This window comes from Pungitius pungitius, chromosome 19, assembly GCF_949316345.1.
Source record: "Pungitius pungitius chromosome 19, fPunPun2.1, whole genome shotgun sequence".
In the NCBI taxonomy this organism is placed as follows: domain Eukaryota; kingdom Metazoa; phylum Chordata; class Actinopteri; order Perciformes; family Gasterosteidae; genus Pungitius; species Pungitius pungitius.
This window is the reverse complement of record NC_084918.1, coordinates 14058938-14079359: the sequence shown is the minus strand read 5'-3', so window position 1 is coordinate 14079359 and position 20422 is coordinate 14058938. Positions and strand designations below refer to the sequence as shown.

At 55.2% G+C, this 20422-nt stretch overlaps 2 protein-coding genes and 1 long non-coding RNA gene across 3 annotated transcripts in view; 2 read left to right on the top strand and 1 right to left on the bottom strand.

The window, feature by feature from the left end:
• LOC119198889 (uncharacterized) overlaps window positions 1-20422 on the bottom strand; it is a 185061-nt gene that overhangs the window by 162806 nt on the left and 1833 nt on the right. The window contains exon 2 of the long non-coding RNA XR_005114580.2: window positions 20118-20255. This is a non-coding gene — a long non-coding RNA (uncharacterized LOC119198889). The remainder of the gene's footprint in view (window positions 1-20117; window positions 20256-20422) is intronic.
• On the top strand, window positions 13319-14714 carry LOC119215739 (uncharacterized). The gene is made up of 4 exons (XM_062559231.1): window positions 13319-13720; window positions 13826-14185; window positions 14325-14443; window positions 14515-14714. Exons 1-4 carry the CDS (start codon window positions 13648-13650, stop codon window positions 14632-14634), a joined length of 672 nt encoding a protein of 223 aa, XP_062415215.1. The 5' UTR covers window positions 13319-13647; the 3' UTR covers window positions 14635-14714.
• LOC134107506 (piggyBac transposable element-derived protein 4-like) lies at window positions 15776-18454 on the top strand. The gene is made up of 2 exons (XM_062559332.1): window positions 15776-16290; window positions 16453-18454. Exons 1-2 carry the CDS (start codon window positions 15924-15926, stop codon window positions 17580-17582), a joined length of 1497 nt encoding a protein of 498 aa, XP_062415316.1. The 5' UTR covers window positions 15776-15923; the 3' UTR covers window positions 17583-18454.

The following is a 20422-nucleotide window of genomic DNA, read 5'->3' as shown; positions in this document are numbered from 1 at the left end:
CAATCTCAAACACACACGCACAGAGAGACAGGGTGAAACGGAGGAAATCCGACACCATGAGCCCTGGGCCACGGGCCTCTCTGCTGCCTCCCCCGGCTGTGCGTGCGTGTGAGTCAAAAATCATCCAACTGACAAAAAAAATCCATCCGGTCATTGTTCACGCACACACAGAGACCCAGAGAGCTGCAGCAACGCGTTGCGGGCAGACTTTTGGCCTTCTGTTGGCCTCCAAGGGCTATTCGGTGGCGCAATCTCAAACACACACGCACAGAGAGACAGGGTGAAACGGAGGAAATCCGACACCATGAGCCCTGGGCCACGGGCCTCTCTGCTGCCTCCCCCGGCTGTGCGTGCGTGTGAGTCAAAAATCATCCAACTGACAAAAAAAATCCATCCGGTCATTGTTCACGCACACAGACCCAGAGAGCTGCAGCAACGCGTTGCGGGCAGACTTTTGGCCTTCTGTTGGCCTCCAAGGGCTATTCGGTGGCGCAATCTCAAACACACACGCACAGAGAGACAGGGTGAAACGGAGGAAATCCGACACCATGAGCCCTGGGCCACGGGCCTCTCTGCTGCCTCCCCCGGCTGTGCGTGCGTGTGAGTCAAAAATCATCCAACTGACAAAAAAAATCCATCCGGTCATTGTTCACGCACACACAGAGACCCAGAGAGCTGCAGCAACGCGTTGCGGGCAGACTTTTGGCCTTCTGTTGGCCTCCAAGGGCTATTCGGTGGCGCAATCTCAAACACACACGCACAGAGAGACAGGGTGAAACGGAGGAAATCCGACACCATGAGCCCTGGGCCACGGGCCTCTCTGCTGCCTCCCCCGGCTGTGCGTGCGTGTGAGTCAAAAATCATCCAACTGACAAAAAAAAACCATCCGGTCATTGTTCACGCACACACACAGACCCAGAGAGCTGCAGCAAAGCGTTGCCGGCAGACTTTTGGCCTTCTGTTGGCCTCCAAGGGCTATTCGGTGGCGCAATCTCAAACACACACGCACAGAGAGACAGGGTGAAACGGAGGAAATCCGACACCATGAGCCCTGGGCCACGGGCGTCTCTGCTGCCTCCCCCGGCTGTGCGTGCGTGTGAGTCAAAAATCATCCAACTGACAAAAAAAAATCCATCCGGTCATTGTTCACGCACACACACAGACCCAGAGAGCTGCAGCAAAGCGTTGCCGGCAGACTTTTGGCCTTCTGTTGGCCTCCAAGGGCTATTCGGTGGCGCAATCTCAAACACACACGCACAGAGAGACAGGGTGAAACGGAGGAAATCCGACACCATGAGCCCTGGGCCACGGGCCTCTCTGCTGCCTCCCCCGGCTGTGCGTGCGTGTGAGTCAAAAATCATCCAACTGACAAAAAAAAATCCATCCGGTCATTGTTCACGCACACACACAGACCCAGAGAGCTGCAGCAAAGCGTTGCCGGCAGACTTTTGGCCTTCTGTTGGCCTCCAAGGGCTATTCGGTGGCGCAATCTCAAACACACACGCACAGAGAGACAGGGTGAAACGGAGGAAATCCGACACCATGAGCCCTGGGCCACCGGCGTCTCTGCTGCCTCCCCCGGCTGTGCGTGCGTGTGAGTCAAAAATCATCCAACTGACAAAAAAAATCCACCCGGTCCTTGTTCACGCACACAGACCCAGAGAGCTGCAGCAACGCGTTGCGGAGTGACTGTTGGCCTCCTCTTGGCCCTCCAAGGGCTAATCTGTAGATCACTCTCAAACACACGCACACAGAGAGAGACAGTGAAACGGAGGATTGTCCTCCCCTCCGAAATGCGACACCGTGAGCCCCGGGCCACGGGCCTCTCAGCTGCTTCCCCTTTGCTGAGCGTGCGTGTGAGTTAAAAAAATCCAACTGACAAAAAAAAATCCACCCGGTCCTTGTTCACGCACACAGACCCAGAGAGCTGCAGCAACGCGTTGCGGAGTGACTGTTGGCCTCCTCTTGGCCCTCCAAGGGCTAATCTGTAGATCACTCTCAAACACACGCACACAGAGAGAGAGAGAGTGCAACGGAGGATTGTCCTCCCCTCCGAAATGCGACACCGTGAGCCCCGGGCCACGGGCCTCTCAGCTGCTTCCCCTTTGCTGAGCGTGCGTGTGAGTTAAAAAAATCCAACTGACAAAAAAAAACCATCCGGTCATTGTTCACGCACACACAGAGACCCAGAGAGCTGCAGCAACGCGTTGCGGAGTGACTGTTGGCCTCCTCTTGGCCCTCCAAGGGCTAATCTGTAGATCACTCTCAAACACACGCACACAGAGAGAGACAGTGAAACGGAGGATTGTCCTCCCCTCCGAAATGCGACACCGTGAGCCCCGGGCCACGGGCCTCTCAGCTGCTTCCCCTTTGCTGAGCGTGCGTGTGAGTTAAAAAAATCCAACTGACAAAAAAATATCCACCCGGTCCTTGTTCACGCACACAGACCCAGAGAGCTGCAGCAACGCGTTGCGGAGTGACTGTTGGCCTCCTCTTGGCCCTCCAAGGGCTAATCTGTAGATCACTCTCAAACACACGCACACAGAGAGAGAGAGAGTGCAACGGAGGATTGTCCTCCCCTCCGAAATGCGACACCGTGAGCCCCGGGCCACGGGCCTCTCAGCTGCTTCCCCTTTGCTGAGCGTGCGTGTGAGTTAAAAAAATCCAACTGACAAAAAAAAACCATCCGGTCATTGTTCACGCACACACAGAGACCCAGAGAGCTGCAGCAACGCGTTGCGGGCAGACTTTTGGCCTTCTGTTGGCCTCCAAGGGCTATTCGGTGGCGCAATCTCAAACACACACGCACAGAGAGACAGGGTGAAACGGAGGAAATCCGACACCATGAGCCCTGGGCCACGGGCGTCTCTGCTGCCTTCCCCGGCTGTGCGTGCGTGTGAGTCAAAAATCATCCAACTGACAAAAAAAATCCACCCGGTCCTTGTTCACGCACACAGACCCAGAGAGCTGCAGCAACGCGTTGCGGGCAGACTTTTGGCCTTCTGTTGGCCTCCAAGGGCTATTCAGTGGCGCAATCTCAAACACACACGCACAGAGAGACAGGGTGAAACGGAGGAAATCCGACACCATGAGCCCTGGGCCACGGGCGTCTCTGCTGCCTCCCCCGGCTGTGCGTGCGTGTGAGTCAAAAATCATCCAACTGACAAAAAAAATCCACCCGGTCCTTGTTCACGCACACAGACCCAGAGAGCTGCAGCAACGCGTTGCGGAGTGACTGTTGGCCTCCTCTTGGCCCTCCAAGGGCTAATCTGTAGATCACTCTCAAACACACGCACACAGAGAGAGACAGTGAAACGGAGGATTGTCCTCCCCTCCGAAATGCGACACCGTGAGCCCCGGGCCACGGGCCTCTCAGCTGCTTCCCCTTTGCTGAGCGTGCGTGTGAGTTAAAAAAATCCAACTGACAAAAAAAAACCATCCGGTCATTGTTCACGCACACACAGAGACCCAGAGAGCTGCAGCAACGCGTTGCGGAGTGACTGTTGGCCTCCTCTTGGCCCTCCAAGGGCTAATCTGTAGATCACTCTCAAACACACGCACACAGAGAGAGAGAGAGTGCAACGGAGGATTGTCCTCCCCTCCGAAATGCGACACCGTGAGCCCCGGGCCACGGGCCTCTCAGCTGCTTCCCCTTTGCTGAGCGTGCGTGTGAGTTAAAAAAATCCAACTGACAAAAAAAAACCATCCGGTCATTGTTCACGCACACACAGAGACCCAGAGAGCTGCAGCAACGCGTTGCGGGCAGACTTTTGGCCTTCTGTTGGCCTCCAAGGGCTATTCGGTGGCGCAATCTCAAACACACACGCACAGAGAGACAGGGTGAAACGGAGGAAATCCGACACCATGAGCCCTGGGCCACGGGCGTCTCTGCTGCCTCCCCCGGCTGTGCGTGCGTGTGAGTCAAAAATCATCCAACTGACAAAAAAAAACCATCCGGTCATTGTTCACGCACACACAGAGACCCAGAGAGCTGCAGCAACGCGTTGCGGGCAGACTTTTGGCCTTCTGTTGGCCTCCAAGGGCTATTCGGTGGCGCAATCTCAAACACACACGCACAGAGAGACAGGGTGAAACGGAGGAAATCCGACACCATGAGCCCTGGGCCACGGGCCTCTCAGCTGCTTCCCCTTTGCTGAGCGTGCGTGTGAGTCAAAAAAATCCAACTGACAAAAAAAAACCATCCGGTCATTGTTCACGCACACACAGAGACCCAGAGAGCTGCAGCAACGCGTTGCGGGCAGACTTTTGGCCTTCTGTTGGCCTCCAAGGGCTATTCGGTGGCGCAATCTCAAACACACACGCACAGAGAGACAGGGTGAAACGGAGGAAATCCGACACCATGAGCCCTGGGCCACGGGCCTCTCTGCTGCCTCCCCCGGCTGTGCGTGCGTGTGAGTCAAAAATCATCCAACTGACAAAAAAAATCCATCCGGTCATTGTTCACGCACACACAGAGACCCAGAGAGCTGCAGCAACGCGTTGCGGGCAGACTTTTGGCCTTCTGTTGGCCTCCAAGGGCTATTCGGTGGCGCAATCTCAAACACACACGCACAGAGAGACAGGGTGAAACGGAGGAAATCCGACACCATGAGCCCTGGGCCACGGGCCTCTCTGCTGCCTCCCCCGGCTGTGCGTGCGTGTGAGTCAAAAATCATCCAACTGACAAAAAAAATCCATCCGGTCATTGTTCACGCACACACAGAGACCCAGAGAGCTGCAGCAACGCGTTGCGGGCAGACTTTTGGCCTTCTGTTGGCCTCCAAGGGCTATTCGGTGGCGCAATCTCAAACACACACGCACAGAGAGACAGGGTGAAACGGAGGAAATCCGACACCATGAGCCCTGGGCCACGGGCCTCTCTGCTGCCTCCCCCGGCTGTGCGTGCGTGTGAGTCAAAAATCATCCAACTGAAAAAAAAAAACCATCCGGTCATTGTTCACGCACACACACAGACCCAGAGAGCTGCAGCAACGCGTTGCGGGCAGACTTTTGGCCTTCTGTTGGCCTCCAAGGGCTATTCGGTGGCGCAATCTCAAACACACACGCACAGAGAGAGACAGTGAAACGGAGGAAATCCGACACCATGAGCCCTGGGCCACGGGCGTCTCTGCTGCCTCCCCCGGCTGTGCGTGCGTGTGAGTCAAAAATCATCCAACTGACAAAAAAAATCCATCCGGTCATTGTTCACGCACACACAGAGACCCAGAGAGCTGCAGCAACGCGTTGCGGGCAGACTTTTGGCCTTCTGTTGGCCTCCAAGGGCTAATCTGTAGATCACTCTCAAACACACGCACACAGAGAGAGACAGTGAAACGGAGGATTGTCCTCCCCGCCGAAATGCGACACTATGAGCCCTGGGCCACGGGCCTCTCAGCTGCTTCCCCTTTGCTGAGCGTGCGTTCGGGTTAAAAAAATCCAACTGAGAAAAAAATATCCACCCGGTCCTTGTTCACGCACACAGACCCAGAGAGCTGCAGCAACGCGTTGCGGAGTGACTGTTGGCCTCCTCTTGGCCCTCCAAGGGCTAATCTGTAGATCACTCTCAAACACACGCACACAGAGAGAGAGAGAGAGTGCAACGGAGGATTGTCCTCCCCTCCGAAATGCGACACCGTGAGCCCCGGGCCACGGGCCTCTCAGCTGATTCCCCTTTGCTGAGCGTGCGTGTGAGTTAAAAAAATCCAACTGAGAAAAAAATATCCACCCGGTCCTTGTTCACGCACACAGACCCAGAGAGCTGCAGCAACGCGTTGCGGAGTGACTGTTGGCCTCCTCTTGGCCCTCCAAGGGCTAATCTGTAGATCACTCTCAAACACACGCACACAGAGAGAGAGAGAGAGTGCAACGGAGGATTGTCCTCCCCTCCGAAATGCGACACCGTGAGCCCCGGGCCACGGGCCTCTCAGCTGCTTCCCCTTTGCTGAGCGTGCGTGTGGGTTAAAAAAATCCAACTGAGAAAAAAATATCCACCCGGTCCTTGTTCACGCACACAGACCCAGAGAGCTGCAGCAACGCGTTGCGGGGTGACTGTTGGTCTCCTCTTGGCCCTCCAAGGGCTAATCTGTAGATCACTCTCAAACACACGCACACAGAGAGAGAGAGAGTGCAACGGAGGATTGTCCTCCCCTCCGAAATGCGACACCGTGAGCAGTAATGTCAGTAATGTCCTCAACCCTAACAGGATATACACAAGAGCAAAGGGACCTGGACTTTACCAGTGTTGTCCCTGCCGCGCTGCTGGCTTTGATTAAAAAGTTGATTCAATGTTCCACCTGTAACATCACATTTAACAGGACCGTGATTTGTAAAAAATACTTGATTGGGCTCAACAGACCCATTCAATGTGTGTGCAGCTGTGTAATTTGCATAGTCTGTTATCGCAAGCATGCAGGCTGCGCCAAGCACCTAATAAAATCCAGTGCAGCCACCGTCTCCGCGTCAATTAGCAAACTGGCCAGCAGCCCTAATGTGGACGACGAAAGCGATTGGGATCTCGAGCTCAACCCCGAAGACAGCTTCAAGTCTGACATTCAGGTCAACGGCCATGTGCAGCAGATGCTCAGTCGCACGGATGCCCCTGGTCTTAGTGAGCTGAAAGATGGTAGGTGTAGTTCTGACTGTTCCACTCTCTATCGATGCCCACTTGTACATACACCACCTCTAAAAATATATTATTCGCTGACTGAATGTGTTTTCCTATCTCAATACAGCTTTCCATCTGCTAATCAACACGAATGACAGCTTCTCCTTCCGGTACTGGGAAACCGAAACACTGCCAATGAGTGTGGCCAGCAGATATGTCTGCATTCCTCACGTGCCCAGGTTCTGGAATCATATCCTGGTGGGAACACGCACTGCACCAAAGACAGCAGATATGCTGGCTGCTGACGACCATTTGCCGAAATTGTTTAATGTTTCCCTTGGTACTCGTAGTTTCCACTGGTGTTGTTTTGTGTTGAAGAAACAGATCATTCTAGCTATGTGGTTCACTGTGGCATCCGAGGGACTGACTAGGATAGTCACATTCGTTGATGAGGATGTGAAAGATTTGACCTCATCCATAGAATTTAAGAGGATGGTGATCTATCTAGCCAGATGGTTTAGAGTGCAGTATGAGAAACCAGATGGGAGGCAGCTCCAGGTGGTGTTGGACTGCAAACCGTCGGAAGGGGCTAGTTTGGCCCAAATGATGGCTCTTTTGGCCTTCAAGAGTGGGATGGAAGAGGAGCACCCTACTCCCACTCAGCATCGTGAATCCATTGATATACGGTACACATTTTCCCAGACGAGGGCAAATACAATATTCACCTGCCCTGTTGAAACCGTATCGGAGTCGTACGTCAACATTGTTGAGGTGTTCAATGAGCACAATGTCAAGGGAGTTGGCATTCCATTCTTTAGTACCTCGGTCAATGTTTACTATGCCGAATAAAGTAGTAACATTCTCAGCTCATCTCGCGTCCTACCGCAGGCTGTTATAACAGGAGCTTAACAGGAGCTCAAGGACCGAAAGCGGCTTCGAGCACATCTTTTGGTAGGAAGTATAATACAGTAGTAATGTTTTGTGTTAGAAATGTAGTTAGTGTGATATTAGATGTCGTAGTTATTACATTAGCATGTGGAAATACTTGCATTGTAATCAAATAATAAGTCTGATGTCAAAACCTGGAGGGAGGACTCTCGAATATGAGTATTCCATCACATGAACTGTAATAAAAATTATAATGAAGTGCGATGAACTGTGATCAATTACGTTGTGTTGTAAGACGGAGATTTCAGGTTGCAGCAGCTGGAAACAACTGTCTGTGGTCACCTGCATAAGTCCCAGCATTGGAGAATTCTATTTCGGGAAATATCTTATTTTGTATTTGTATTGCTTATCACTTTGATTAAATGCTAAATGCTTTCTTGATTTTAAACTTGATCCAGTTCACTCTTTTGATTCATTGTTGAGAAAAGTGGTATATTTACTTGAGCACCAGAGTAAACAAATATACTATTATAATAAAACGCATAAACCATTACAGAGGTAAACATCTAATTCTGGGCTGGTGTATTACATCGTGTTGTATTAGGTGACAACATTTGGGATATAACACGGTGAAATGCACAATGATAGACATCACAACAAGCTTGCCTTGTTGTGGACAAAAACAACACATTACATTTCCATTAAAACTTGAGGTTACGTATCTAAACTCTGTCCTCAACAGGTCCATTTTACCATTGAACAAACAACAGTCTCTCAGTCTGACAACAAATTAACAGTTATGAACACTCAAGCCTATGTATAACTCACCAACTATATACTGTATATACTGTCAACGTCAGCCATGACAGATTCAACTCACATCCCTTCATGAATGCACAAGGAGCCTGTAAACTTCTTACCAACTCCTTGTCTTGTATTATGGATCTCATTGAATGTGCTATTGTATTTCACTACAGTCGAAAACCCATATGGCGCTTAAAAAGGCCTATTTTTTCTCGACCTCGACAGTTCATCAACATACAAAGTTCAAATCAATTTAGTTTATTTTACTTTGTATAGCCCAAAATTGCCAACCTTCACATCGGCACAGGAAGCAATGCCTCCACGCTGGGAAAGCAGGGCAAGTAGTTGTCCATGTAAAAAAGTGTCTGATTTCGTGCAGAAGTTACCATGTTTTGGCACCCGATGGCGCTGTATTTTTTAACCCTCACGTTGTCCTCGGGTCTCTCTGACCCTCGGCAACATTCACACAAGAGAGGCCTGCGCTGTTCGGGTCAAAACGACCCGACGAGGTCTCGCGAGATGACGGCTAGCTACGCGTCACCATCAGAAGGGCCGGGACCGTCTCCAGCGGGGGTCATTCGGGTCAGAACGACCCGGCTCGTAGCGAGCCGTCATCTCGCGAGAACTCGCGAGAACTCATCGCTCGGGTCTAATCGGCACGCTCCGGCGAGCGCCTCGGCCCCCCAGACGACGGCGCCGGGTCACACTGACCCTCGCCTCGGCAACGTCATTCGGGTCGTTCTGACCCGGCTCGTAGCGAGCCGTCATCTCGCGAGAACTCGCGAGAACTCATCGCTCGGGTCTAATCGGCACGCTCCGGCGAGCGCCTCGGCCCCCCAGACGACGGCGCCGGGTCACACTGACCCTCGCCCCGGCAACGTCATTCGGGTCGTTCTGACCCGGCTCGTAGCGAGCCGTCATCTCGCGAGAACTCGCGAGAACTCATCGCTCGGGTCTAATCGGCACGCTCCGGCGAGCGCCTCGGCCCCCCAGACGACGGCGCCGGGTCACACTGACCCTCGCCTCGGCAACGTCATTCGGGTCGTTCTGACCCGGCTCGTAGCGAGCCGTCATCTCGCGAGAACTCGCGAGAACTCATCGCTCGGGTCTAATCGGCACGCTCCGGCGAGCGCCTCGGCCCCCCAGACGACGGCGCCGGGTCACACTGACCCTCGCCTCGGCAACGTCATTCGGGTCGTTCTGACCCGGCTCGTAGCGAGCCGTCATCTCGCGAGAACTCGCGAGAACTCATCGCTCGGGTCTAATCGGCACGCTCCGGCGAGCGCCTCGGCCCCCCAGACGACGGCGCCGGGTCACACTGACCCTCGCCTCGGCAACGTCATTCGGGTCGTTCTGACCCGGCTCGTAGCGAGCCGTCATCTCGCGAGAACTCGCGAGAACTCATCGCTCGGGTCTAATCGGCTCGCTCCGGCGAGCGCCTCGGCCCCCCAGACGACGGCGCCGGGTCACACTGACCCTCGCCTCGGCAACGTCATTCGGGTCGTTCTGACCCGGCTCGTAGCGAGCCGTCATCTCGCGAGAACTCGCGAGAACTCATCGCTCGGGTCTAATCGGCTCGCTCCGGCGAGCGCCTCGGCCCAGACGACGGCGTCGGGTCACACTGACCCTCGAATCGTGTCCGTCATTCGGGTCGTTCTGACCCGGCTCGTAGCAAGCCGCCATCTCGCGAGAACTCATCGCGAGAACTCATCGCTCGGGTCTAATCGGCTCGCTCCGGCGAGCGCCTCGGCCCAGACGACGGCGTCGGGTCACACTGACCCTCGAATCGTGTCCGTCGTTCGGGTCAGAACGACCCGGCTCGTAGCGAGCCGTCATCTCGCGAGAACTCGCGAGAACTCATCGCTCGGGTCTAATCGGCTCGCTCCGGCGAGCGCCTCAGCCCAGACGACGGCGTCGGGTCACACTGACCCTCGCCTCGGCAACGTCATTCGGGTCAGAACGACCCGGCTCGTAGCGAGCCGTCATCTCGCGAGAACTCGCGAGAACTCATCGCTCGGGTCTAATCGGCTCGCTTCGCCACCGGGGGTGGGGGCTTCGGCGAGAGATGACGTTTTCCTACATGTCACGATTGCAATGGGTGAATGTGTTCCGAACCTCACACGCACACACACAGAGAGAGAGAGAGAGAGAGAGAGAGAGAGAGAGAGAGAGAGAGAGAGAGAGAGAGAGAGAGAGAGAGACGATAACATGCATCGCCGCCGAGTGCGAGAGAGGCTTCAGGTACGCGATCAACGTCCGCAAAAGATCCACACAAAGTATAATATCCAACCGCGGCAAGGCCTCTCGAGTTGACCTTTCGCTGTATGTCGCAATCAAAAGGGCCGAAGGGGTGCCGAACCACACACACACACACACACACACACACAGACAGAGCGAGAGAGAGGGATTCTTTTGGTTTTTCAAAAACACTTTATTTTTCAACATCCCAAGAAAACAATTCACAACATCAAATCAGCTCAACACAAAGCACATAATAAACACAACCCCAAATAAACAAAAGTACTAGTAGAGAGAGAGAGAGAGAGAGAGAGAGAGAGAGACAGACGATAACATGCATCGCCGCCGAGTGCGAGAGAGGCTTCAGGTACGCGATCAACGTCCGCAAAAGATCCACACAAAGTATAATATCCAACCGCGGCAAGGCCTCTCGAGTTGACCTTTCGCTGTATGTCGCAATCAAAAGGGCCGAAGGGGTGCCGAACCACACACACACACACACACACACACACACACACACACACACACACAGACAGAGCGAGAGAGAGGGATTCTTTTGGTTTTTCAAAAACACTTTATTTTTCAACATCCCAAGAAAACAATTCACAACATCAAATCAGCTCAACACAAAGCACATAATAAACACAACCCCAAATAAACAAAAGTACTAGTAGAGAGAGAGAGAGAGAGAGAGAGAGACCTCTGCGCTCCTTTGGCTCCTTTAGTGATGCGGTGCAGAAATCCCTCTACGTAGTCCACGGCGTGAAGGCCTCCGGGAGCCGCAGCTGCAGTCGGAGGACTCAGCGGAGGCCTCCTCCTCCTCCTCCGTGCGTGCATGCGTGCCTGCCTGCCTGCCTGCCTGCCGGAATCGCGATCCGCCGCTCCACTTGTCACTTTTTATTTTTGTGAGAGCCATTTATTTAGCCTGTGAGCTTTCTCCTCTCCCTTCTCTTCGTTCGCGAGGAGGGGCCTCGAGGAGCTGTTTTTCTTCCGCCCCGATCCTCCCCTTTCTACATTACATTACATGTCATTTAGCTGAGGCTTTTGTCCAAAGCGCCGACGTACGACGTAAGTGCATTTCCACATAGAGTGAGCGTACATTTTTCATCAAATAAGCAGTTTGAAAACACGTTACAGAAAAGTGCCATTACGAGTCCAATTCAAGTGCTACCATTTGTCAGTGCTACGGTGAGACGATAACATGCATCGCCGCCGAGTGCGAGAGAGGCTTCAGGTACGCGATCAACGTCCGCAAAAGATCCACACAAAGTATAATATCCAACCGCGGCAAGGCCTCTCGAGTTGACCTTTCGCTGTATGTCGCAATCAAAAGGGCCAATTCAAGTGCTACCATTTGTCAGTGCTACGGTCCGCTAGTGTTTTAGTCGAGGTCTAAAAAAGGTGCGTCTCGACTTTTCCCGCGGAAGACGCAGAGGCCCTCCGCAGTCCCGACGCCTCATGTCGCAGAGCTCGTTCCGCCATCTGGGAGCCAGGACGACTGCAAAGAGTCGCGATCTCGCCGAGTGCTTTTCTCTCAGAGCGAGGGAGGAACAAGCGGCTTGGCAGATGCAGATCGGAGTGTCGAACCCCGCCGCCGCCTACCTGTCCACCGAGGTCCCTCGCCTCCTGTACAGCACCCCCCCCCCCCCCCACACACACACACACACACACCCTCTGCAGAGGTCGGTTGGAGGAAAAGGAAGAAGGGGGGGGGGGGGGGGAAAGGCCGCCGCGGGAATATAAGTAGCGGCTCCGACCCACAGACGCCAGCCGGTGACGATGGCTTTCTATCTGAAGCTAGCGACCGCCTTGTGTCTCGCCGTCGCAGTCCCGCAGAGTGACCCGCGCGTGCCCTTTTCGGCGGTTTCCTACGCGGGGCGCGGCAGAGCGGTGCGCAGAGACCTCGGAGGAACTGTGTCCATCCGGTGCCGAGCTGTTGTCGGAGCGAGCCCGAGGTCCCTGAGGCTGGTCAAGAGCGTCGGCGACGAGACCTTCACGCTCGCGGCCCGGGGCGCCTCGCCGAGAAAGGTCATGGTCGACGCCGTCGTCGGCGGAAGACTTCGGTTCAGCGGGACGTTCCCGGACTCGGAGGCCGTCATCGAGAACCTGATCGCCGAAGACACGGGCCAGTACTGGTGCTTTTACTCGGGGCGCGAGCCTGGGTTCGACCTGTCCTTGGACCAGCGGGGAACCGGGTCGGTGCTCCTGGTGGTGGCGGCTGGCCCTCCTCCTTCTCAACATTCACGCAAGTTTCCCAAAAGGGCTGCGGGGGGTGTAACGCAGGCTAGCTAAACGCGCCGCGGGCTAAACGCATTTTATTTGTATTTCATTTGCTGTTCCCGACGACGACGACGACGACGACGACAGGTACGGCGAGCTGGGGCGACGGCTTGGCGGCCCTGGTGGCGAACGTGACCTGCGTCGGCGCGCTGCTTCTGGGAACCGCCGTCGTCATAGGGCTCCTCGCGTGGATCATCCACGAGGTAGCCGCGTAGTCCGAGTGGTGTGTGTGTGTGTGTGTGTGCGCGTGCAAGCTTTTCTCAATCCCTCACAACAACAACCGTTCGTGTGTGTGTGTGTGTGCGCGTGCGTGCGTGCGTCCGCAGACCCGGATGTGCCGAACGGCCGAGCGCGCCCGGCGGCCCGACGACGCCGTTTACGAGGACATGCGGCCGACCGTCGTGCCCTGAAGACGAAGCGAGGGAGCGAGCGGGCGGCCACTTCTCACCGTCGCTTTCGCGTGACGCGAAGGAGCACCCGGACCCTCGTGCGACACGTGTTTTCCACGTAAACGAGCACCCGTCCCCGTCGCTGCGACTTTGGAGTCCGTGTGCGTGTGTGCGTGCGTGCGTGCGTGCGTATGTGTGTGAAATAAAATAAAAGGTTAAAACCAATCTCCACGTGTCGTTGCCTTGTCGTGTAGCGTATGGCACAAGATTTGAGGGGCCGCTTGTGACAATTTAATTCGCGGTGGCCACCTCGGTTCGCGTACCCTCGGTCGGGGTTCGTGTGGCCGATGACATCGATGTCGGTGACATACTAACGAATGCGCACGCGGAAACGGTCGCGTGCTACTCACGGATCGCCTCGACGCCGGGAAGCGCTCTGCCGACATGTCGACTTTCTACCTGAGCCTCGCGGCGGCGACCCTGTGCCTCTCCTGCGCGGCGGCCCCGCGCGGTCCCGGTGAGCGTCGCGTGCTTGTTTCTGTGTGTGTGTGTGTGTGTGTGCGGGCGAGGCGAGGCGAGGCGAAATGATTTGGGGCGTGGTTTTTTTTTAAAATCGTCGCAGGGCCCGACGAAGCGGTGTGGAGGGAGCCCGGAGAAGCCGTGACCGTCCGGTGCCGATCTTCCCATCCGAAGCCCGAGTACCTGAGTCTGATGACGGGTCGCGGCGCCGGCGGCCGCGGCGACGTAAGGGTCCTGTTCAAAGACGACCAGCCGGGCGGCGGCACCGTCGCCCCCGAATACCGAGGCAGACTTCGGTGCAGCGAAACGTTTCCGGACGTGGACGTCGTCATCGACCCCGTGACTCCCGCCGACGCGGGACGGTACGAGTGTGTGTATTTGAAATACGATCGCCAACGGCGACCCGTGGAGTTGCCGGGCACGGGGTCGGTGTTCCTGGTCGTGCCGCAGCCGTCGTCGCCGGGTGAGCAAAAATATTGCACGCGCGCGAAACAGGACATCGCGTCGAGGCCGAGCGAATGACCCGCTCTCGCTCGCTCTCTCTCTCTCTCTCTCTCTCTCTCTCTCTCTCTCTCTCTCTCTCTCTCTCGTGTCCGCGACAGGCGAGAGGTGTCGAGACGAGCGATGGGATGACACCCCCCCTACGACACTGGCGACCTGCGCCTTTGTTGTCCTGGTCGTCGTCGTCATCGCGTGGTGCTTCGCGTGGACGCTCCTGAAGGTAGGCGCCCGACCAACAAAAAAAAAAGCCTCGCGACGCCGCAATGACTAACGCGTTCGTTTCCAACACAGGCGTGCAGGATGTCGAAGGAAGCGCTGCGGCGGTGGCGGCAGCGGCAGGAGAGGAAGAAGCTGCAGCGGTTCCCCCTCGACGACGTGTACGAGGACATGAACGCGACGGTGGCGCGCTAGAGACATCGGCCGACCGGGGCAGAGAGAGAGAGAGAGAGAGAGAGAGAGAGCGCGAGAGAGAAATTCCAGCACCTCGGACAGACGCCACCCCCCCCCCCCCCCCTCCCCCTCCCCCTGACTCTCTGTCCGCGCGTTTGCCTGCGCTGGCTGCGCTGGCGGGTGACCAAGGAGGAGTTTGTGCAAAGTTCTTGGTAAGAATCATGAAAGTATACATGTCTCTCTATCTCTCTCTCTCCTCGCGCGCTCGCAGATAGAGCTTCAGGGGGTGTGGGACGCGGGGGCCTCTGTCCGAGGTGCTGGAATTTCTCTCTCTCTCTCTCTCCTCGCGCGCTCGCAGATAGAGCTTCAGGGGGTGGGGGACTCGGGGGCCTCTGTCCGAGGTGCTGGAATTTCTCTCTCTCTCTCTCCTCGCGCGCTCGCAGATAGAGCTTCAGGGGGTGGGGGACTCGGGGGCCTCTGTCCGAGGTGCTGGAATTTCTCTCTCTCTCTCTCCTCGCGCGCTCGCAGATCTGTCCGAGGTGCTGGATTTGTGTGTGTGTGTGTGTGTGTGTGTGTGTGTGTGTGTGCGTGCGTGTGTGCGTGCGTGCGTGTAGGTGACAGAAGAGACAGCCAGAAGAGACAGAACGGGTCGGCGAGAGAGGCGATACTAACGTCGCGCGATAAAGTCGGGCGAGGCGACGCGCGAAACACTCGTCTCCCCGAAAGGGCCCGAAGTCATGACTGCCGCGACGCCGACCGCGCTCGAGCTCCTCGAACGTCTTTTCGCAGATCCGGTGGAGCCGCGAAAGGTCTACCACTACTCTGACATGGGAGAGGGAGAGGCTTCGACCGCGGCTGACAACAAAGAACGAGAGCTACGAGGGGAAGAAGAAGAAGACGACGACGACGACGACGGCGACGGCGACGACGACGACGGCGACGACGACGACGGCGACGACGACGACGGCGGCGAAGAATACAACCCGGAGAACGAAGCTTTGTCTTTGGAGGAGGAGGAGGAGGAGGAAGGAGAAGAAGAAGGAGAAGAAGAAGGAGGAGAAGAAGAAGGAGAAGAAGAAGAAGAAGACCGCGTCGTGGGCGAAAGACCCGAGACCTGCACCTTTCCGTCCAAAAACGGCGAACTGACGTGGTCCTCGACGGCGCACGGCAGACGGGGCGCGACCGACGAGCAGAGTCGGCCGGGTCCGCCGACCCCCGGGCCCACGGAGGAAGCGGCGTCCCGCGCCACCGACATCGCCTCGACGTTCCGGCTGTTTGTGACGCCCGCGATAGAAGACATTGTCCTGGAGATGACCAACCTCGAAGGTCGCAGAAGATACGGGGACGACTGGAAAGGCATGGACCGGGTCGACCTGCGCGCCTACGTGGGCCTCCTGATCCTGGCGGGCGTGTACAGGTCCAGAGGGGAGGCCGCCGCCAGTCTGTGGGACGCGGAGAGCGGAAGGGCCATTTTCCGCGCCACGATGCCGCTGAAGGACTTTCACGCGTACTCGACACTGTTGCGATTCGACGACCGCGAGACGAGGCGCGAGCGACGAGCGAGCGACAAACTGGCGGCCGTGCGAGACGTGTGGGACGCGTGGGTGCTCCGACTGCCGCTCCTCTACAACCCGGGGCCCGAGGTGACCGTGGACGAGCAGCTGGTTCCGTTCAGAGGTAAGCGGCGGCTGCGGCGGAGGGGCTTTTTTTTATTTTCTTGTAAAGATTCGCGAAAAGACAATGCCGATGATGATGATGATGATGACGACGCTCTCTGTCTTGTCTCTCTCTCTCTCACTCTCTCACTCTCTCTCCTCGTAACCCCCCGCCGCCGCCAAGGGCGGTGTCCCTTCAGGCAGTACATGCCCAGCAAGCCGGCGAAATACGGAATCAAGACGTGGGTGGCGTGCGACGCCAGATCCAGCTACGCGTGGAAGATGCAAGTGTACACCGGCAAGCCGACGACGGGCGGCGGCGGCCCCGAGAGGAACCTGGGGATGAGGGTCGTGCTCGACGTCACGGAGGGCCTGGCGGGTCGCAACGTGACGTGCGACAATTACTTCACGTCCTACGAGCTGGCGCGCCGGCTCCTGGCCAGGGGGATCACCGTGGTCGGCACGGTTCGAAAGAACAAGCCCGAGCTTCCGCCCGCTCTGCTGGCGACGAGGGACAGGGCGGTGTTCTCTTCGATGTTTGCGTTCACGCCCACCACGGCCCTGGTGTCCTACGTGCCCAAGAAAAACCGCAACGTGGTGCTCATGAGCACGCGGCACGCCGAGGCCGAGGTCGGCGACCGCCCGGACGGGAAGCCCGCGATCATCCTGGACTACAACCGCAACAAGGGAGGCGTGGACAACCTGGACAAGGTGATCGGCACGTACAGCTGCAGGAGGATGACGGCCCGCTGGCCCCTGGTCGTGTTCCACAACGTCGTCGACGTGTCCGCCTACAACGCCTTCGTGATATGGCGAGAGGTCCGTCCCGACTGGATGTCCGGCAAGCGGAGCAAGCGCAGGTTCTTCCTCGAGCGGCTCGGAAAAGAGCTCGTGACGCCGCTCGTCGAGAGGAGGGCGTGTCTCCCCCGCACGGAAGCGTCCGCGGCGGTCGTGCGGGCCGCCCGGAGGGCGCGCGGTCGAGCCGAGGCGGCGCCGGAGGCGGAACGGGAGCCGGAAACGCGGGCGGCGGCCGTCGCCTCGGCTCTGTCCAGGGTGGCGAGCAAGAGGAAGAGGTGTCAGATTTGCCCGTCGAAGAAGGACAGCAAGACGCACACCGTCTGCTGCGCGTGCAGGAGGTACATCTGCCGGGGCTGCTCGCGCGCGTTCTGCCCCGCCTGCGCCGACCGGCGTGTCTCGAGCGACGGAGGCGGGGGGCGCGGAGACGACGACGGCGGCGACGACGGAGGCGCGGCGCGCACCTGCGACTATTGGAGGACGCGAGGACGACAAGGCGTGGAGGGGGGTGACGGCTGAACGCGCGCGTGCGTGCGTGCTACTACTAACGGAGGGCGGGGGTGAAGGCTGAATGCTTGACGTAATAAAAACACAATGGATGTACACACCAATCTGCATTGTCTTTATTCACATTTACACAAATACTTGACGGATACATACATACATACATATATATATATAGTTTGCTTACTATAGTAAAAGTTGCACCGTTTAACGTGAAATTCTAAATGAGTCTTCCTCGTCGACACGAACGCGGTCATAATACGCGACTCGCGCCCCCTCCATTGTACCCACAATGCATCGGAGCAGGCTCGCCTGTTGTTGTGAGAGCCAAATATCCCAGAATGCATTTCAACCTAAGCGGCAGGCGACAACGACCGACGGAGGAAAATAAACACACAGTCCGAGTTTTATAAATACTACTTTATTTAAGTAACGTTATGTAATTTTATGACTAAAGTTAGTTGTTAAAGCAAACGTTTGTCAACAGCCTTTAACGTAACAATCTGCCCCGTGGACGTGTAGCGGACATAACGGACCGTCATAACGGACACCCTCCAGCGCCGGGAGGTCAGCTGATCATCTCGCAGCCCGCGGAGAGCGGCCTGTTTTCGTCGAGTCTGCTGTGAAATGCTCCGCCGGTCGTTTTCGCGTCTCCGTAGCGGTTTATACGTGAGACTCGTCGAGCTGTACCACGACGAGTCTTGGTACGTTTTCTAACGTGGTGTCAGAGACGGAGGTTGTTCACCGTCTGTTTGTTTAGATTCATAACTTCATGTTTACATGTAACTTTTGTACATACGTATTGTCTGTATGCGCAGAGCGCAGCTTGTTTATTGTCCATCGTTGTGCATTAAAACTAACAATGTTTTAATTAAAGGACACGAGGTGAGCACCGCGCTCGAGAGTCTAAACTGGCGGAAGAGCTTCAAAGAAAATCTGAAGCTCTGACTTGTAAAAATAATGAATAAAAAAATCCACATATGGATTATTGTACTCTGTAAGATCTTTGATGTGCGGTCAGCGGCTTGCTGCACGAGGACCACTACGCTGATTATCAGCCTCTTGATGAGTAACAAGACAAACGGTAGGTGTGTGTGTGTGTGTGTGTGTGTGTGTGTGCATTAAAATATTTTAGTATAATAGTTTATTTTTTGTTACAACCTCCTTGATAAAGCTATCTATTTTACGACTGCTTATATATACAATTTCTGAGACAAAAAATGAGACAAAAGCTTGTTAATAGTAAAATATTTAAATCAAAAACTAAATTAAAGCGTATTAGCAAGACCAGCTGACGTGGTGACGTCATCAAGTCAGCTGCTGTTCCAATGGCGGAAATGACCGTCCCCCCCCCCCCCCCCCCCCCGAACCTCCCGAGTGTATTCTCGCGGGAACGCAAGTCCGTTCTCGCCGTCTCAGGTATTGCGAAAGGGCCATAATAGTCTTGCACAGAGAGGTGAAGGCTGAACGCGTGACGTAAGCGCGTACGTTCGTACGTGCGACTGCCGGAGGGCGGGGGTGTGTGATGGCTGAACGCGTGACGTAAGCGCGTACGTACGTGCGTGCGTACGTTCATACGTGCGACTGCCGGAGGGCGGGGTTGTGTGATGGCTGAACGCGTGACGTAAGCGCGTACGTACGTGCGTGCGTACGTTCATACGTGCGACTGCCGGAGGGCGGGGGTGTGTGATGGCTGAACGCGTGACGTAAGCGCGTACGTACGTGCGACTACCGGAGGGCGGGGTTGTGTGATGGCTGAACGCGTGACGTAAGCGCGTACGTACGTGCGACTACCGGAGGGCGGGGTTGTATGATGGCTGAACGCGTGACGTAAGCGCGTACGTACGTACGTGCGTGCGACTGCTGGAGGATGGGAGGACAACGGGAGGGTTAAGACATGAGACAAGCAATTTGGAGGACATTTTAAAAGGGGGTGAGGAAACCGCTGGCTTTCAATTGCCATCATATTTATCCACCGAGACATTGTAGGCAGCGCCCTTTGAACCCATTTCATCTTTTTCTATTGTTAATTATTATCTATCATCGGTTACTTGTAATCACTCTTTTTTTTTAACCAGGAGAAATAAATAGTTTTGAATGCTGTGTGGTAAAAATGTATGTAAATGTTCTCGTTTGGAATAAGTTCTTCAAGACTTATGTCACAGAGCGAAAGGCAGCCGCTTGCTCCGTGAACTCCGAGGTAGATGAAAAACCTTTAAGGTTACGTGTAACAAGCGTGGATTTATACATTCAGTAGTGGCTGGTTTATTTGCTCCTAATGAGAAACACTTGCAGCCTTAAACCAGTAAAAAAAAAAAAAAATCAATTAGATTTGCCATTTATGTAAGACGGGGTAAACCAACTCCAGCTAAATCCCGAAGTAGGTCATGGGGTATTTCTGAGGCCCTTTGTTTCATCACCATTTGTTGTTTAAGGACAGGATTATGTTGCTGGACTTGCTCTTTATATTTTGTTGTTGCAAGTTGAATGAGTCCAAAAAGGTCACGGCGCCGTAAAATGCAAGAGATTATTTTAAGGTCGTTAATTTACCGTAAGCCGTTTGGATGAAGACGTCCCTGGATGGTTCGTTTTCCCAGATTTGGTCACGAAATGGCACATTTTCTGAGAATTAACCGTCCAGAACAAGTAATTACACACATCCCAAGCTTCTTGCCACTGATGTCACACCTGAAAAGGAGAGCACACATTTGAGCAGTGTATTTTTTTTTTTTTTGTAAAACATCAGAACAATAAAAAAATGATATTGGTTCGGAAAATCTATCCAGATATAGATAAAGAAAAAGGCTAATATAAAGTATCTGGAGATTAAAATGTTCTTTAGAAATAGTTTTTGT

Bases quoted from the DNA above. Each gene is read 5' to 3' on its own strand.
- LOC119215739 (XM_062559231.1), top strand. From the start codon at position 13,648: ATGTCGACTTTCTACCTGAGCCTCGCGGCGGCGACCCTGTGCCTCTCC. The intron at 14,186-14,324 runs GTGAGCAAAAAT...TGTCCGCGACAG, and splicing joins GCCGCAGCCGTCGTCGCCGG to GCGAGAGGTGTCGAGACGAG. The intron at 14,444-14,514 runs GTAGGCGCCCGA...TTTCCAACACAG, and splicing joins TCGCGTGGACGCTCCTGAAG to GCGTGCAGGATGTCGAAGGA.
- LOC134107506 (XM_062559332.1), top strand. From the start codon at position 15,924: ATGACCAACCTCGAAGGTCGCAGAAGATACGGGGACGACTGGAAAGGC. The intron at 16,291-16,452 runs GTAAGCGGCGGC...GCCGCCGCCAAG, and splicing joins GCAGCTGGTTCCGTTCAGAG to GGCGGTGTCCCTTCAGGCAG.